This window comes from Alternaria incomplexa (genome assembly GCF_024043165.1).
Source record: "Alternaria incomplexa strain BMP 0042 chromosome Unknown scaffold_5, whole genome shotgun sequence".
NCBI classification, from domain to species: domain Eukaryota; kingdom Fungi; phylum Ascomycota; class Dothideomycetes; order Pleosporales; family Pleosporaceae; genus Alternaria; species Alternaria incomplexa.
In genome coordinates, this window is record NW_026249854.1 from 44,079 (window position 1) to 57,978 (window position 13,900).

General features: G+C 52.4%; 5 protein-coding genes across 5 annotated transcripts; 4 read left to right on the top strand and 1 right to left on the bottom strand.

Moving 5' to 3' along the window:
• Window positions 1-1,239: 1,239 nt before the first annotated feature.
• Window positions 1,240-1,842, top strand: J4E90_003927 (uncharacterized protein; the record flags this gene model as incomplete). Its single annotated transcript, XM_051433493.1, has 2 exons — window positions 1,240-1,246; window positions 1,292-1,842. The coding sequence occupies 2 exons, from the start codon at window positions 1,240-1,242 to the stop codon at window positions 1,840-1,842; spliced, it is 558 nt and encodes a 185-aa protein (XP_051292011.1).
• A 686-nt stretch (window positions 1,843-2,528) lies between these two features.
• J4E90_003928 (uncharacterized protein) lies at window positions 2,529-4,283 on the top strand (the record flags this gene model as incomplete). The annotated part of the gene is made up of 1 exon (XM_051433494.1): window positions 2,529-4,283. One exon carries the CDS (start codon window positions 2,529-2,531, stop codon window positions 4,281-4,283), a length of 1,755 nt encoding a protein of 584 aa, XP_051292012.1.
• A 1,233-nt stretch (window positions 4,284-5,516) lies between these two features.
• On the top strand, window positions 5,517-8,763 carry J4E90_003929 (uncharacterized protein; the record flags this gene model as incomplete). The annotated part of the gene is made up of 3 exons (XM_051433495.1): window positions 5,517-6,120; window positions 6,183-6,842; window positions 6,896-8,763. 3 exons carry the CDS (start codon window positions 5,517-5,519, stop codon window positions 8,761-8,763), a joined length of 3,132 nt encoding a protein of 1,043 aa, XP_051292013.1.
• A 391-nt stretch (window positions 8,764-9,154) lies between these two features.
• J4E90_003930 (uncharacterized protein) lies at window positions 9,155-9,862 on the top strand (the record flags this gene model as incomplete). The annotated part of the gene is made up of 1 exon (XM_051433496.1): window positions 9,155-9,862. One exon carries the CDS (start codon window positions 9,155-9,157, stop codon window positions 9,860-9,862), a length of 708 nt encoding a protein of 235 aa, XP_051292014.1.
• Window positions 9,863-10,045: 183 nt separating this feature from the next.
• J4E90_003931 (uncharacterized protein) lies at window positions 10,046-11,878 on the bottom strand (the record flags this gene model as incomplete). The annotated part of the gene is made up of 2 exons (XM_051433497.1): window positions 10,046-11,262; window positions 11,317-11,878. 2 exons carry the CDS (start codon window positions 11,876-11,878, stop codon window positions 10,046-10,048), a joined length of 1,779 nt encoding a protein of 592 aa, XP_051292015.1.
• Window positions 11,879-13,900: the final 2,022 nt, after the last annotated feature.

Below are 13,900 nucleotides of genomic sequence, written 5' to 3' on the forward strand. Positions count from 1 at the left end.
GGCATCACTGCAATGTGGTGTCACCTTGCTATGTACAAAATAAACAAACTGGACACCCGCGTTGCAGTTTACATGAGCATGCAAATACGTTCAAGGGAAGACACAATTTACGCGTAGCTTCAGGATATTTTATCACCTTCTGTAGGAAGCAGATGTTGAGATGTTGCGGCAATGGGGTGGTGCTTTCAACCTGGCAACTGTCAACGTTCCCTGTACATGCGAACATTTGCATGTTCAATGCAGTAGAACTGCAGCGCTTTAGAGCCCATTGGGTCCTTATGATGCCCGTATCATGCTTAGAGTGAGTGTGGCCCTCCTGCTGTTGCATACTGTTGACCTGGTAACCACTGCACGACTGGAGAACTTAAGCTTCATTGCAGTATTCCGTGGGAAACATAATGTGACAAGAATATGTACGTCCAAGTCAAACGCCGAGAAATAGACAAATCTTGGTTCGTATAAGCGAAATGACGTGCAAGAAGCAACTGAGATTACGTAGCATGGCTACGATACACATCAAGCCAGACTTGCTGATGGCTTAGATCCAGGGTCCGAACAATTGTCTTCGCTCCCCTCTGCATGGAAACTTCCGCCCTCGCATGTGCAGTCGCAACTATAAACCTCTGCTATGAAATCTCGTGATGCCAGAATAAGGGAATCGGGACGCGGGACGCGGCTACCCTCCGCGTAACCGCCACCTACCAAACATCAACTAAGCACATGCTCTAGTTTGGCAGATCCCAAAGCAAACATACGCGGGACGCTCCAATCCGGTGACATTGGCCTCTTACCCCGCGGTCTGTTAGTGCAGTACCAACCAGTAGTTCTGACAGCAAAGCAATATCTTGCAGTAGACCTGAACCTTTGTTCAATGCTTTTCAAGCCTTCGCCCCGCCACCGACCCTTCTCACCACCAGTCACTGTCTGCCATTGCCGACAACACCACCGCCATACACCCACATCAGACAGCAAAGCAAAAGCTCAAGGCTGGCTCAGTCGTATCACGATTTCTCACAGCGATCTGATTTTAGACTTTGGATCGTCGCGATTTTGTTGAAAAGTCATTGCGAACCCCGCTCGTGCAAGGTCGATTCAGGGCATCAGGGTCAACCCTCTACCAACTCATAGACAGTCCCCTACGCACCAACTTGACGGCGACCGAAGCGCACGTTGTGAGTAGCGCATGAGCCAGGCAAGAGTAACTTGACGACACTTCGGTACCGACGGCCGGCGGTCAACATGGCTCGTTAGTGGCACAGATACTCACAAGACCGAGTGCTGACGAGCACAGACACATCCTTCCCTTCGGACCTACCTGTCCCTCAGGATGACGGCGCGTGTTCGCACTTGAGAGGAACACAGATACCTTCCGTATCCTTGTCCGCAACGTCAGGAGACTGGCTTGATGTCTCAATTTATCCGGGCCTGACAATCGTCTTCTGCTATCCGCGTACCGGTGCGCCTGGTGAAACAATCACTGAAGATTGGAACTCCATACCAGGAGCACGAGGCTGCACACCTCAGGCGTGCAGCTTCCGCGACGAGATGGCCAAACTACGCGACCTCGGCGCACAGCGTGTATTTGGATTGTCGACTCAGGACACTGCCTACCAAAAAGAGGCCAAGGACCGGCTGCATTTACCCTACGAACTGCTTTCGGACGAGAACCTACACTTTGCCAATGCCCTGAAACTACCCACTTTGAAATGGCAAGATAAGACACTGATTAAGAGATGCGCCCTCGCGATCGAAGACGCAGTCATCGTGAAAGTCTGGTACCCTGTTTTCCCTCCCGACAGCAGCGCGAAAGACGTAGTGGGATGGCTTGCAGGCAGAAAATAGTATATGCAGGACCATTTCCGTGCCCCTGAAACGAGTTGGTACCACATTTGGATGCGCACCCGTGAACATCCTGACTCGGGCCCCTACGGTGCTTTTACGGCTGCCGAATCCGGCTATGTTGGTAGTAGACAGGGGAACTAACAGCAGTTATCGCAACGTACTCAATACTGGGCGCAACAGGAGCTGGGGGGTCAGTTTCTCTCGATTAGCACGACGGTATTTTCCGCCGTCGTGATATACCTTTATTGCTCACACACACACTGTCAACTGTCGCGGCAAAAGCAATGTTTGGGGACAAGGTTTGACGGGTGCGACGTTGGGTTGCGCACTAAGGATCGTCAAACCTCCAACCGAACGTGGATCGCCCGCACCGTGCGTGCATCGTCAATAAACTTTAGCTCCACGCTCTTCTGCCGGACCCTACAAGATATGGTCTAACCCGTGCCGCCCTGCATGGCGATGTTGTGTCGCAAGGACTCTGTCGATCGCGGATCTTCGTGACTTTGTGAGCACCTACTACTATCCTTCATACACACTACATTCGTTCTATATGCTTTCTTTTCGGAGAACTTGGTGTATCACATAAAGAAGCCTGCGCATCCTGACGAAGTGGCTGAGGCATCGGCGCGGCGTCGTTCACTCACTCCTTGTCAGTATAACCAGCTTCAACACAATCTTTAATAATAATGTCTACCACACTCATTACTACCCGCCGACGACCACAAAGCACTACATCTACCTCATCGCGAAGAGCGCCGGCTACATCCACTTCGTCACCAAGAGCGACTGGTACTTCTACCAAACAACGGAAACCGAGCGCAACTTCTACATCATTACGCATTGCCTCATCGTCACCAACCGCACTACCTACCAACTTGGCATCAGACTTCTCCTTCATCCAACTTGGAACGAATGCTCCCGTTCCCAGCGTAACCAACTCATTCAATCAGCCAAGCCTCGTGGACACTTCCAAGGGACCCACCGAGACATGCTCTACAGATAGCGACTGCGCAAGCGGCAAAGCATGCTCGAGCGCAAGATGTGTTACCATGGGCGGTGCTGCACCGCTTGGCGGGTCGGGCGCAGAGCCAACTTCGCGACTAACTCCAGGGTCGGCTATTGGCATCGGTGTAGGAGTTGTGGGAATGGTGGTGTTGATGATTGCAGCTGGTTACTGGTTCTGGAGGGTTCGAGCAAGACGGCCACGCACCCATACGATCGAAGCGCCTTCACACACTCGCCAAAGGTCTGCCTCGAATGCCACAGATCAGAGGACCTTGGTAGCATCACTACCAAACAGTCCCCAGAACGCAGCCTTCAGTCAACAACAGACCATGGACCCAGGGCTATTTGCCAGGGCTCTTGCATTCAATGAGAAGAAGGAGAAACCGGACAACAAGAGGTCAGGATCTATGGAGAAGCACGCACGAAGCTCAACAGAAAAGGCACTGCCACCTCGTCCAACACCTCATCCGCTCATGGAACATCCCCTTCCTCCACCGCCAACGAAAGCAAAGTCGTATGCTGTCAATGTCAATATCAACAAGAGCATGATACTCGATGATGAGTTGATCAATGCCGTCAGTTCGCTTCGGGGTAATGATACTCCTCGCAGTGGTACTCCCACCCGGGATCGTGCGCCACGATACAAGTTTGAGGAATACATCCCGCCTACAGCCGCTCCTCCATCGATATCCATCTCGCATGCCACGCCTACCGCGGAAAAGCGAAACTCGGAATACGAACTTAGCCAATTACCGAACAAAAGACACTCTGTCGACAGTGTCTCGATAGCCGACGGCAGTTCGAACGGAGGTGATTCCGAACCACCCTCCCCTGTTAGAGAGACTCTTTCTAAACTGGAGAGCAAGCCCCCTCAACTTCCATTACCCGACTTGCCACCTCCAAGCCCAAGCTTCAGCTTTCGTTCCTACGACTGGTACCAGGATATTATAGGCGATCAACCAAATGGCGAGCCGAACACACCCACCGTTCCTTCGCGCAACCCTGCGCGAACACCAACAGAATCGACATTCCCTAAACCACTTTCTCTTTCTCCAAAGAAGGCGCAGTCCGCCATGCTACACTCGAGTCTTATTCCAGAACCACTTTCACCTGGTGCACCTCCTGCTGCATCAGGGTTGCTTTTACATCCAAGTTCAACGGTACTACCCAGTCCTACGAACCCGAACTTTCGTTTATCACCAACTGTTTATACCCCTCCGCGACAGCAGTCTCCTATACCACCAACAGCCCCACGTCGAGCCTCCGCGCGGGCTTCTACAATGACCACGGCAACCCGAGCTACGCACGATTCGCGAAGCTGGCTCCCGGACGATGGATTGTATCTTGCTGAAGAAGGTGACGAATATGCCGAATACAAGACTTTCCATCGACCTAGCGAGGACAGCAGGCCTACAAGCTACTCGCCCTTGACGTGAGCTACGGGAGCCACCTGCCCTACCATCATTCCAACTATGATGTTGGGGGCGCGCTGAGCTTTGTAGTCTTACCCATGCGGGCCGTGTACTGCCTGCACCAACATTGTTCATTCTCCACGGGCCGAGACCCTCAGGAAGGATCGCATTGCGCGCAGTGTAATACATCCGCTGCTCCACTTCTGTGTCCCGACTTTGGACCAACGAGGGCGTGCGCGACAGCCCTGTACTCCGACGCACGGGAAGGAAGCACGCGGGAAAACGCTAGGGCACGCGAGGCCATGAACTGCATGCAGCTCCATGATGCAATGCGAGCAAGGTGCAAATACTACGGATCATGCTGCAGAGCGGATGCAATGCCACAACGACGTCTAACATTCTTGTACTTTAATACCCTAACGTAATGTAAAACAAACAGTATCAATGAAATACAACAACATATCAATTTCATGACAGTATGGCTGTGTGTATAAGCTTTCTTCCTTCGTGACCAGCAACCGTGCTTGTGGGGAGATCTGCGTGCGACCCCACTGTCATGACATGTGGCTACAGAACGTTGAACCCGCCATATCGTGCCGTGCATGTACAAGTTTTGGCTCTACCGAGATACATTCCGTAGCGCGTCCACAATTTGTGCTCTTGTCAGCTTCGGAAGAGGACTGGGATGTTTACGTGGACCGAGGAAGCAAGAGCGCCGTGAAGGCGTTCGGAGATGCTTAGCAATTTTCATCCATCGGGTCGCACCTACTGATTCGGTTCATGTTGAAGCAGGCACGATGACTTCCGTGCCAAACATTGAAACTGGAAGATATCACCTCGACACCAACTTCCGACCCTCAAACTTGACGATGATTCGCTTCTTTTCCTTTAGGGATCCGTTCTCTTCCTTCAGGATTGTTGCGCTGTACCGCATGCTGGGGTACATCCTACACTGGAAGTACCCACGGGTAAGTCGCTTCTACCAGGCATTATGAGCTATCACAAGCTTCAAGCCACGAAGCTTAGAATCTAGAAGTCCGTCTTCTTCACGATCCCCACACATCGACGGAACTGCATGTCTCCGCACGTTCCTATTCGCTCAATGTCGGCGCGCTCCCCCATGATCATCCCCCGCACGGAGCTCGCTTATGCATGGCGCATGCAGGCGCCCAGCCTCCTCGAGTCCAGTTCCTGTTGCTCAGCGTCATTGCAGGTTCCTTCACTGCGGGGAATCGCAGATTCACGCAGCAAACCAATATGGCGCCTAATGCAGTGGACAGCAATGCGGAAAGCTATAAAGGGACCAGGTCGCCATGGACTCCAAAGGATCTTCAGGCAGCACTCGACTGGTTCAGCACATCGATCATGTCGCGCTCAAGCTATCTTCAAGCTTCAACGCTGCTCTCTTCCTTCCTGTCGCTTACAGCTGGCCAGACACCTATCAGCTCGTCTGACGGCGGTTGGAGCACGACCCTGGCTGGCACCCCTACCTCATTCCGCCCTGTCTTTACTCTTCCTCCCTCAGTAGACCAAGGCGTTGAGCAGATCCCCAACATCTACGATCCGCAAGCCGTCAATGCACAGGATGTCTGCCCAGGCTACAAGGCGTCCGGTCTTGAACAAAACGACCGTGGCCTGAGCGCCACCTTGACACTGGCTGGGGCACCTTGCAATGCCTACGGTACCGATATCGAGGAGCTAGACCTGAAGGTCGAATACCAGGCCAAGGGGCGACTGGCCGTTAGCATTGTCCCCAAACATCTTGATGCTAGCAACCAGTCCCAATGGATTGTTCCCGAGGATCTTATCCCAAGGCCGCAAGCCGAGGATTCATCGAAGGGCACAGACCTCAAATTTGATTGTAAGCCATCTCAACGAGGACATTGTATAATTATGAGGATTCTCAGCTAACGCGGTTTCAAGGGGGAAACGAGCCATCTTTCTGGTTCAATGTCGGCCGTCGCTCTACTGGAGATGTCATCTTCACTACTCAGGGCTCGCACCTCATTTATGAGAACCAGTTTGTTGAGTTTGTGAACAGCCTGCCTGAAGACTACAACCTTTACGGTCTCGGAGAACGCATTCACGGCCTTCGCCTGAACAACAACTTCACCGCAACCATTTACGCTGCTGATGTTGGTGACCCAATCGACCGCAACCTTTACGGTAGCCACCCGTTCTACCTCGAAACCCGCTACTTCGAAAAGGGCGGCAATGGTAGCAGGACCCCTCTTAAACAGTCCGAGATGCAACAGAGCAACTTTGGCTACGACAGCAAGCCAACTGGATCGAAGTACGAGTCTCTCTCTCATGGTGTATACTACCGTAACACTCACGGCATGGATGTTGTCATGAAGCCTGACCATCTCTCGTGGAGAACATTGGGAGGTGCGATCGACCTATTCTTCTACGACGGACCTTCTCAGCCTGAGGTGACCAAAGAGTACCAAAAGTCGGCGATTGGACTGCCTGCCATGCAGCAGTACTGGACCTTCGGTTTCCACCAGTGCCGATGGGGCTACCGCAACTGGACAGAGTTGAGAGAGGTTGTTGAGACCATGCGGGCTTTCAACATTCCTATGGGTAAGCTCATCGTCGCATTATATCGCTTGCGCATGTTTGCTGACTATGACTAGAAACTATCTGGCTCGACATCGACTACATGGACCAATACCGAGACTTCACTCTTGATCCCGTGACTTTCTCTCCCTCTGGTGTCAAAGACTTCTTTGGCTGGCTGCACGGAAACAACCAGCACTTTGTACCCATTGTGGATGCAGCAATCTACATCCCGAACCCGCAGAACGCGAGTGACGCATACGACACTTACACTCGCGGAAACGAGTCTGGTGTCTTTCTGAAGAACCCCGATGGCAGCCAATACATTGGCGCTGTATGGCCTGGGTACACTGTCTTCCCCGACTGGCTATCTTCCAACGGTGTAGCCTGGTGGGTTAAGGAGATGGTTGAGTGGTACAAGGAAGTGCCGTTCAGCGGCTTCTGGGTTGACATGACTGAAGTCTCTTCATTCTGTGTCGGCTCCTGCGGTACTGGCAACGTTACCCTGAACCCTGTTCACCCGCCTTTCTCTCTCCCTGGTGAGGTCGGAAACATTGTCTACGACTTCCCTGAAGGATTCAACATCACCAACGCAACCGAGGCCGCCTCAGCCTCAGCCGGTGCCTCTAGCCAGGCTGCATTGTTAGCAGAGCCCACGGCAGAAGTTTCTACAACTGCCAGCTACTACCGATCAGAGCCCACGCCCGGTTCGCGCAACGTCAACTACCCTCCATACGTCATCAACCATGTCCAGGGCGGAGCTGATCTTGCTGTTCACGCCGTCAGCCCTAACGCGACACACGAGAACGGTGTTGAGGAGTATGATGTCCACAACCTCTTTGGCCACCAGATCATCAATGCCACCTACCAGGGTCTTCTCGAAGTCTTCCCTGGCAAGCGACCCTTCATCATCGGACGTTCCACATTTGCTGGTAGCGGCAAGTGGGCTGGTCACTGGGGTGGCGACAATGCGTCCAAGTGGGCTTACATGTTCTTCTCCATCCCTCAGGCTCTATCCTTCTCGCTCTTCGGTATTCCCATGTTCGGTGTCGACACATGTGGATTCAACGGAAACACCGACATGGAGCTTTGCGCCCGCTGGATGCAACTCTCTGCTTTCTTCCCATTCTACCGCAACCACAACGTGCTCTCTGCCATTCCACAGGAGCCCTACGTCTGGGATGCCGTAGCCTCTGCATCCAGGACCGCCATGCACATCCGATACTCTCTGCTGCCCTACATGTACACTCTCTTCAACGACGCCCACACCACTGGTTCTACCGTGATGCGTGCGCTCGCATGGGAGTTCCCCAACGAGCCACAGCTCGCAGGCGTCGACACACAGTTCATGTTGGGACCCAACATCCTCGTCACTCCCGTCCTTGAGCCTCAGGTTGACACCGTCAATGGTGTTTTCCCCGGTATCGTCGACGGCGAGAGCTGGTTCGACTGGTACTCTGGCGAGCGTATCCAGGCTGAAGCTGGTGTCAACACTACCATCTCGGCTCCTCTGGGCCACATCCCCGTATACGTCCGCGGTGGCGCAGTACTGCCAACTCAAGAGCCTGGCTACACCACTACTGAGTCCCGGAAGAACCCATGGGGTCTCATCGTTGCTCTATCAACTGATGGTACTGCTTCTGGTAACCTGTACATTGACGATGGCGAATCTCTTGAGCCGGAGTCGAGCCTGGACATTACGTTCGCTGCTATGGATGGACAACTGAAGGCTGAAGTCCAGGGCGAATTCAAGGACACCAACGCGCTTGCCAACGTCACTATCATGGGAGCTTCATCTTGTGGACAGGTCAAGCTGAACGGCGAGACGATCGATGCAAGCAATGTAGAGTACAACTCTACCAGCAGCGTCCTGAAGCTCACAGGTTTGAATGATTTGACCAGTGGAGGAGCCTGGCAAGGTAGCTGGACCCTGAGCTGGGAGTAAGCGATAGAGTTTCATAGAGGATGTATCATAAACTTTGGTATCATCAACCATAGAAAGGTGAAGCGACCCTAATGCTCGATTAGCGAGCTACCCCTAGACATGAATCTACTGCGTTTCAAAGCCAACCCCTGACCTTCATGTTTGACAAATCTATGCGTCCTCGGAGCGCGCTGTGCTCATAGTCTTTCAGGTTTTGCGACGAGCGGAGTCGTGAACAAATGACGTCATAACGGGAACTTGCACCTCCAAGGATACGACCAAAGCCCAAAGGAGTCTTTACGTACCACGCATCATCATGGCACTCTCTCACACACGAAGAAAGTTCGTTCTGAACACCTCCTTCAGCAACAAATCTCCAATCGACTGAAAGAAGAAAGAGAAGCATTTCGTCATGCCACCCAAGAAACTAAACCAGCAAGCACCCTCCTCAGTCCCCGACGTAGACGAGCTGAAGAACATAGCCGCCAAATCCGACAGTCCAGAAGACAAACTCAAAGAAGCCGCCGCGAGCGCCGAGTCCGCCCTCGCCTCCGCCAAAACCGCCTCGTCGCTACGTGCCGCCGCCGAAACCATCAAAGACCCTGAGAAACGGAACAAATACCTGCAAGATGCATACAACAAGGAGATTGAAGCGCATGGAAACTCGAAAAAGGCGCGCGTGCTCAGCTCAGGCGCGTTCCAGGGTAGTGTAGGGGGTGGCGGTATTGGTATGGCTGTGGGTGCGGGACTGGGGACGGTGGTAGGCACGCTGGTGGGGACTGTGGCTACGATTCCTACGACGGCTGTGGGGACGTTGGTGGGAGCGGGCGTGGGTGGTGTACATGGGCCGTGGGTGAAGCTTGGGGGTGGGAAGAAGGATGGGAAGGATAAGGAGAAGGAAGGTGAAGAGGAAGGTGACGGGAAGGATGTTGATGGGCAGATGCAAGACCAGATGGGTGGGGAAGAGGACGGTATACCAGACCCTGAGGCGCTGAGACGTGCGGCAGATGAGTTTGCGCAGCAGCGGAAGGCGAACCAAGAGAATGGTGGTGCGGATGCAGAGAAGAAGGAGAAGAAGAAGCCTAGGAAACTGGAGGTACGGGGCAAACAAGGTGCATGAAGAAGGGTAGCAGGACTTTTGGCTTTCGAACACGGCACTGAGCTTATGGTTTTGTTTAGTGTATGCATTGTTTGGCGCCAGCATCATATAAGCATTGGGATCATGGCATAGTATACACAGGTTTGACAAAATCCTTCTCCTCAACACTTCTCAATCTGAAAGCCGGGACGAAGCCATTTCTTCTCATCGATGCACAACGACCCCAGCCCCCTCACCCATACCCCGTACCTTCCCTTCAACAACACGTTCGGGTAGTCCCAATTCCGTACATATCTCATCGAAACAGTGCATACCATCCAGGAATCTCAATAGAGGAAGCCCGCTCCCGCTCTTGTCTCTATCGCTCACCAAGCCCTCGAGGGTCTGGTGTTCTTCACCCTTCGAAACACTGAGATGTTGGGGGTTCTGTTGTTGAAGATGATTGTGGTTCCCGGGCATCGCGGAGGCAACGCTCGGTCTGTGAATCGAAAAGGATGGATGATGTGTGTGGATGTTGGCTTGGGAAGTGTGGTGACCGTGGGTCTGGATACTTGGTTGGGAGGAATGGTGTACTCGTTCGTTACCGCGAATTGTGGTGGTGTCTGAGTCGCGGGGGTTTGCGAGAGATGTCGCGGCACTTGTTTGCAGACTCGTTGGTGGTGCGGGTGGTAGGGTCGTTGAGGTCGCTATTGCGTACTTGTGCACACGGTAGAGGAAACCTTTGATGATGCCGAAGGTAATGAAGCGGCGTACGTCGATGCCAGTGAGCAAGTCTAGATTCTCCAGCACCCAGTTCTTCAAAGTGAGACCTTGTCGCAGCGATGTGTATAGCGTTATTAACGTCTCATGGCTCGTCTGCCATACATTCTCTTCCTCCTCTTCCTTCTTTTGAGCGGCGATGTGGCCATCGAACTCTGAGACCCTAAGCGTAGATCCGACAGTCTCGCTTTGCTGTGATGACAAAGACGAGGTCGAACTACGCTCGTCCCTACTCTTCTCTGAAACTTCGCTATCCATCCGAGCTGTCTTTGCGTTTGAACCAAGTCTCATTCTCGGTACGCTGACGTAGCGCATACATTCCTCTTTAACCTCTGCATCCATTATGAAATCACCAATCTCTGCTGTTGGCGCATATATGGCGCTGAAGCTGAAGATATCCAGTAGTATTAAACATCCATAATATACCAAATGTTGAATGGCTCGTCTTGTCAACGAGAGATCGGTATCAGCCAGTTGCGCTATATGGGCTATCGAGTTGATACCGTTTATGTATGGTAGTATGCGATTGAGAGTGAGGTCCGAGGATACGGGTTGCTGGAGACTTGACAGAGATATGGTGAGCAAGGGCACTTGATGCGCGAGGATAGGTGGAGGAGGCGGTCGCGTAGGGAATAGCTTCAGGTTGATCGTGTTCGAGTCATCTGGTGGTTGGTTAGTATATCGCATACCACAGTCTGGTAAGAAGCATGACTTACCGATTGGTATCATACACTCAGCGTAGTTATTTAAATCCTCAAGCACCATCTCACACAGCGCATACACCTTGCTGCCACCACCAATTCCAAATCCGCCGACGCCATCGTCGTACCCAAACCCAATGTTTCCTCCCTCATCTTCCCAAACGCCCTCCTCTTCTCTGGACAAGAATCCGCCCTGCTCTTCTAAGCCTCTCAACAAGCGTCCAAGCTTCCTCACGACTTCGCCGTAGCACGCCCAGTCGCGCTCATTTTCGCCTATCACGATTGCGAAATTGAAGATGAACTCATTCCTACTGTATTTCCCTTCTCTTATGCAAACAGGGTATCCGATGACGCGATTGTGGTTGATGCAGAAAGTGAGTAGGCGGTCGCAGAACTGTTGCGTGGGTATGAGGAATTGCGTGACCGAAGGGAAGGTGAATAGTGGTGTGGGGAGCGCCGATGGGAGGTTGGACGGTATTATGGCGCCTGCGGGTACCTGGTGGAGGACGCGATTCCCTAGAGAAGATGTCAGCGGGGTTTCCTGAAGGCGCGGCTGTCTTTGGACTACCTTTCTCATGGTGGAAGCGAGTATAGAATATTGCTTTTATCGCGCGCGTAGGCATTGAAATCTGTAGGCTCTACCGCCAAAATTTGCTGGCGACTACATGGTGGGTGTAGGGTCTCCGGAGTCGCGTCGCAATGTGGGGAGCTTGGGGGAGCTTCCGAAGTGTCCACGGGTGGTCCGCGCGCCACATCACGCGTTGATTTCCAAGGTTCTTAGGAGGTTCAACCCACCATCCCAACACATACGACTACAAGATATCGAGAATTAGTCTTCAGCCTAGCATGAATATGGGGATTTCAATCTCAGTCTATGCCTAGGGCTCTGATCTGATAAGACTTAGAAGATCAAGCGGCACATTACGGACGTCACCAACCCTGGATATGGTAGATTGAAGGCTGAAAGAGTCCTTCTCTCATCAGGCATTTTCAGGCTCCAACCACCTCGTATCAGCATCGAGATTTTTCCTCGTGCGTTCTACTCTCGTTCCAAGCCGTCCGTACCCGCAAGGCATCGAGAATTGATACCCTGACCCCACACTTCACAAGCACGCAGAGCACCTCTCGGCATGCAACACGTCATCTTCAGCCTGGGTGAGGCGGAGTGGGCGGGGAAACTAGTACATACGAGATGGCAGGATCCTGATCCTAGTGATTGAGCTTCAGCCTTGCCTGTTTGTATAGGCATGCAAGACCCTAGGCACACAGTGCTGTTCAGTCCTCCCGCAAGGCTCTCTCGAAGGCAGAACTTGATCAGGGATATTTGACACTGCTGTGCAATGTATAAGTCGACGTAAGCTCGTCAAGTTACCCGTATCGTTACACCACCACATCTTTTCTACCTATCATATGGCTTCTGCACATCATTATCTCAACAAATCTCAAGTTATATGGCAGCAGTTTGGTTTTTCTAAAGTCGGCCATGTCGCTGTTACGGAAATCTGGAGAAGCCAAGGCAATGAGCCTGATGGTACAATCTCAGTACAGCGGGATGTCAACAGACAAGAGCTTCTAGGCTGGTTACAGAGAACCAATGGAACTGGGCCAAGCGCAGTACCCAACATCGAAAGAAACTGCGTCCTTCGAATCGTTTGGATCCTTCTTGACACCAAGCGACGCATCGTCGACATTGATCCTGTCTTGTTCGAAGAGACATGTGGTGCCTTCCGTCACCAGTTGGCTCAGACCTACTGCAAGACTCAGTATGCAGGCATAGGCTCCATAATTGACCAGGAAACAGGAAAGAATGTGTACTATCTTTGCAACCATCCAAAACTGGCATTTACATGGTCACGCGACACGGAGGCTGGCGTCACGAGCGTGACTTGTGTAGTGGACCGTTGCAAACTCGACATCCTTCAGGAAATGGTGGAAAAAGAGTTCGTGCAGAGACTAGCGGATCACGAAATGACGCCGGCGTTAATGAGCGCCTTGATGAGCTCAAAAGAGGTCGACATTGAGACTAGTGAGGTCAAGAAGTTGGTACCAGAAGTAGAAGTACGGACGGGTTATCACGAGTGGACGGGTCGAGTCGAGGATTCTGCGAGGGGCGATCTGGTGGGCCTTTCAGCCAGAATGAGCGGGTGTGGAGCAAGGGTTGATTCCAATACGCGAAAGTTAGGTGTGATAGCGGAGTTTGGTCGGTTCATTCGGAAGCATCTCGAAGATGAGAATGATGCTGAAAGCCAGAAAGAACTGTTGGCGTTGAACGATATCGTCGAGCGGCGTACGGCTATGCAGGTCCTTGACTTGGAGTATACCAATTCTCGTATTCGGACTCAAAAGGAAGCGGTTAGTCATGGCGAACGCCTCCAAACAACTTCTCCGTTCGAGATGATAGACTAACTTCACTTGCAGCTATTTCACCTCATAACCGCAAACGATTCTGCGTCGGCTCAGCATATTGCTGAAGAGTCCCGCCGAATCGCATGGGCCACTAGGAGCGATGCGCAAAGCATGAAACTCCTCGCTCTGATGACCACAATCTTTCTACCGGGCACGTTCGTCTCAGGTCTCTTCAGCACGCCAATGTTCCAGC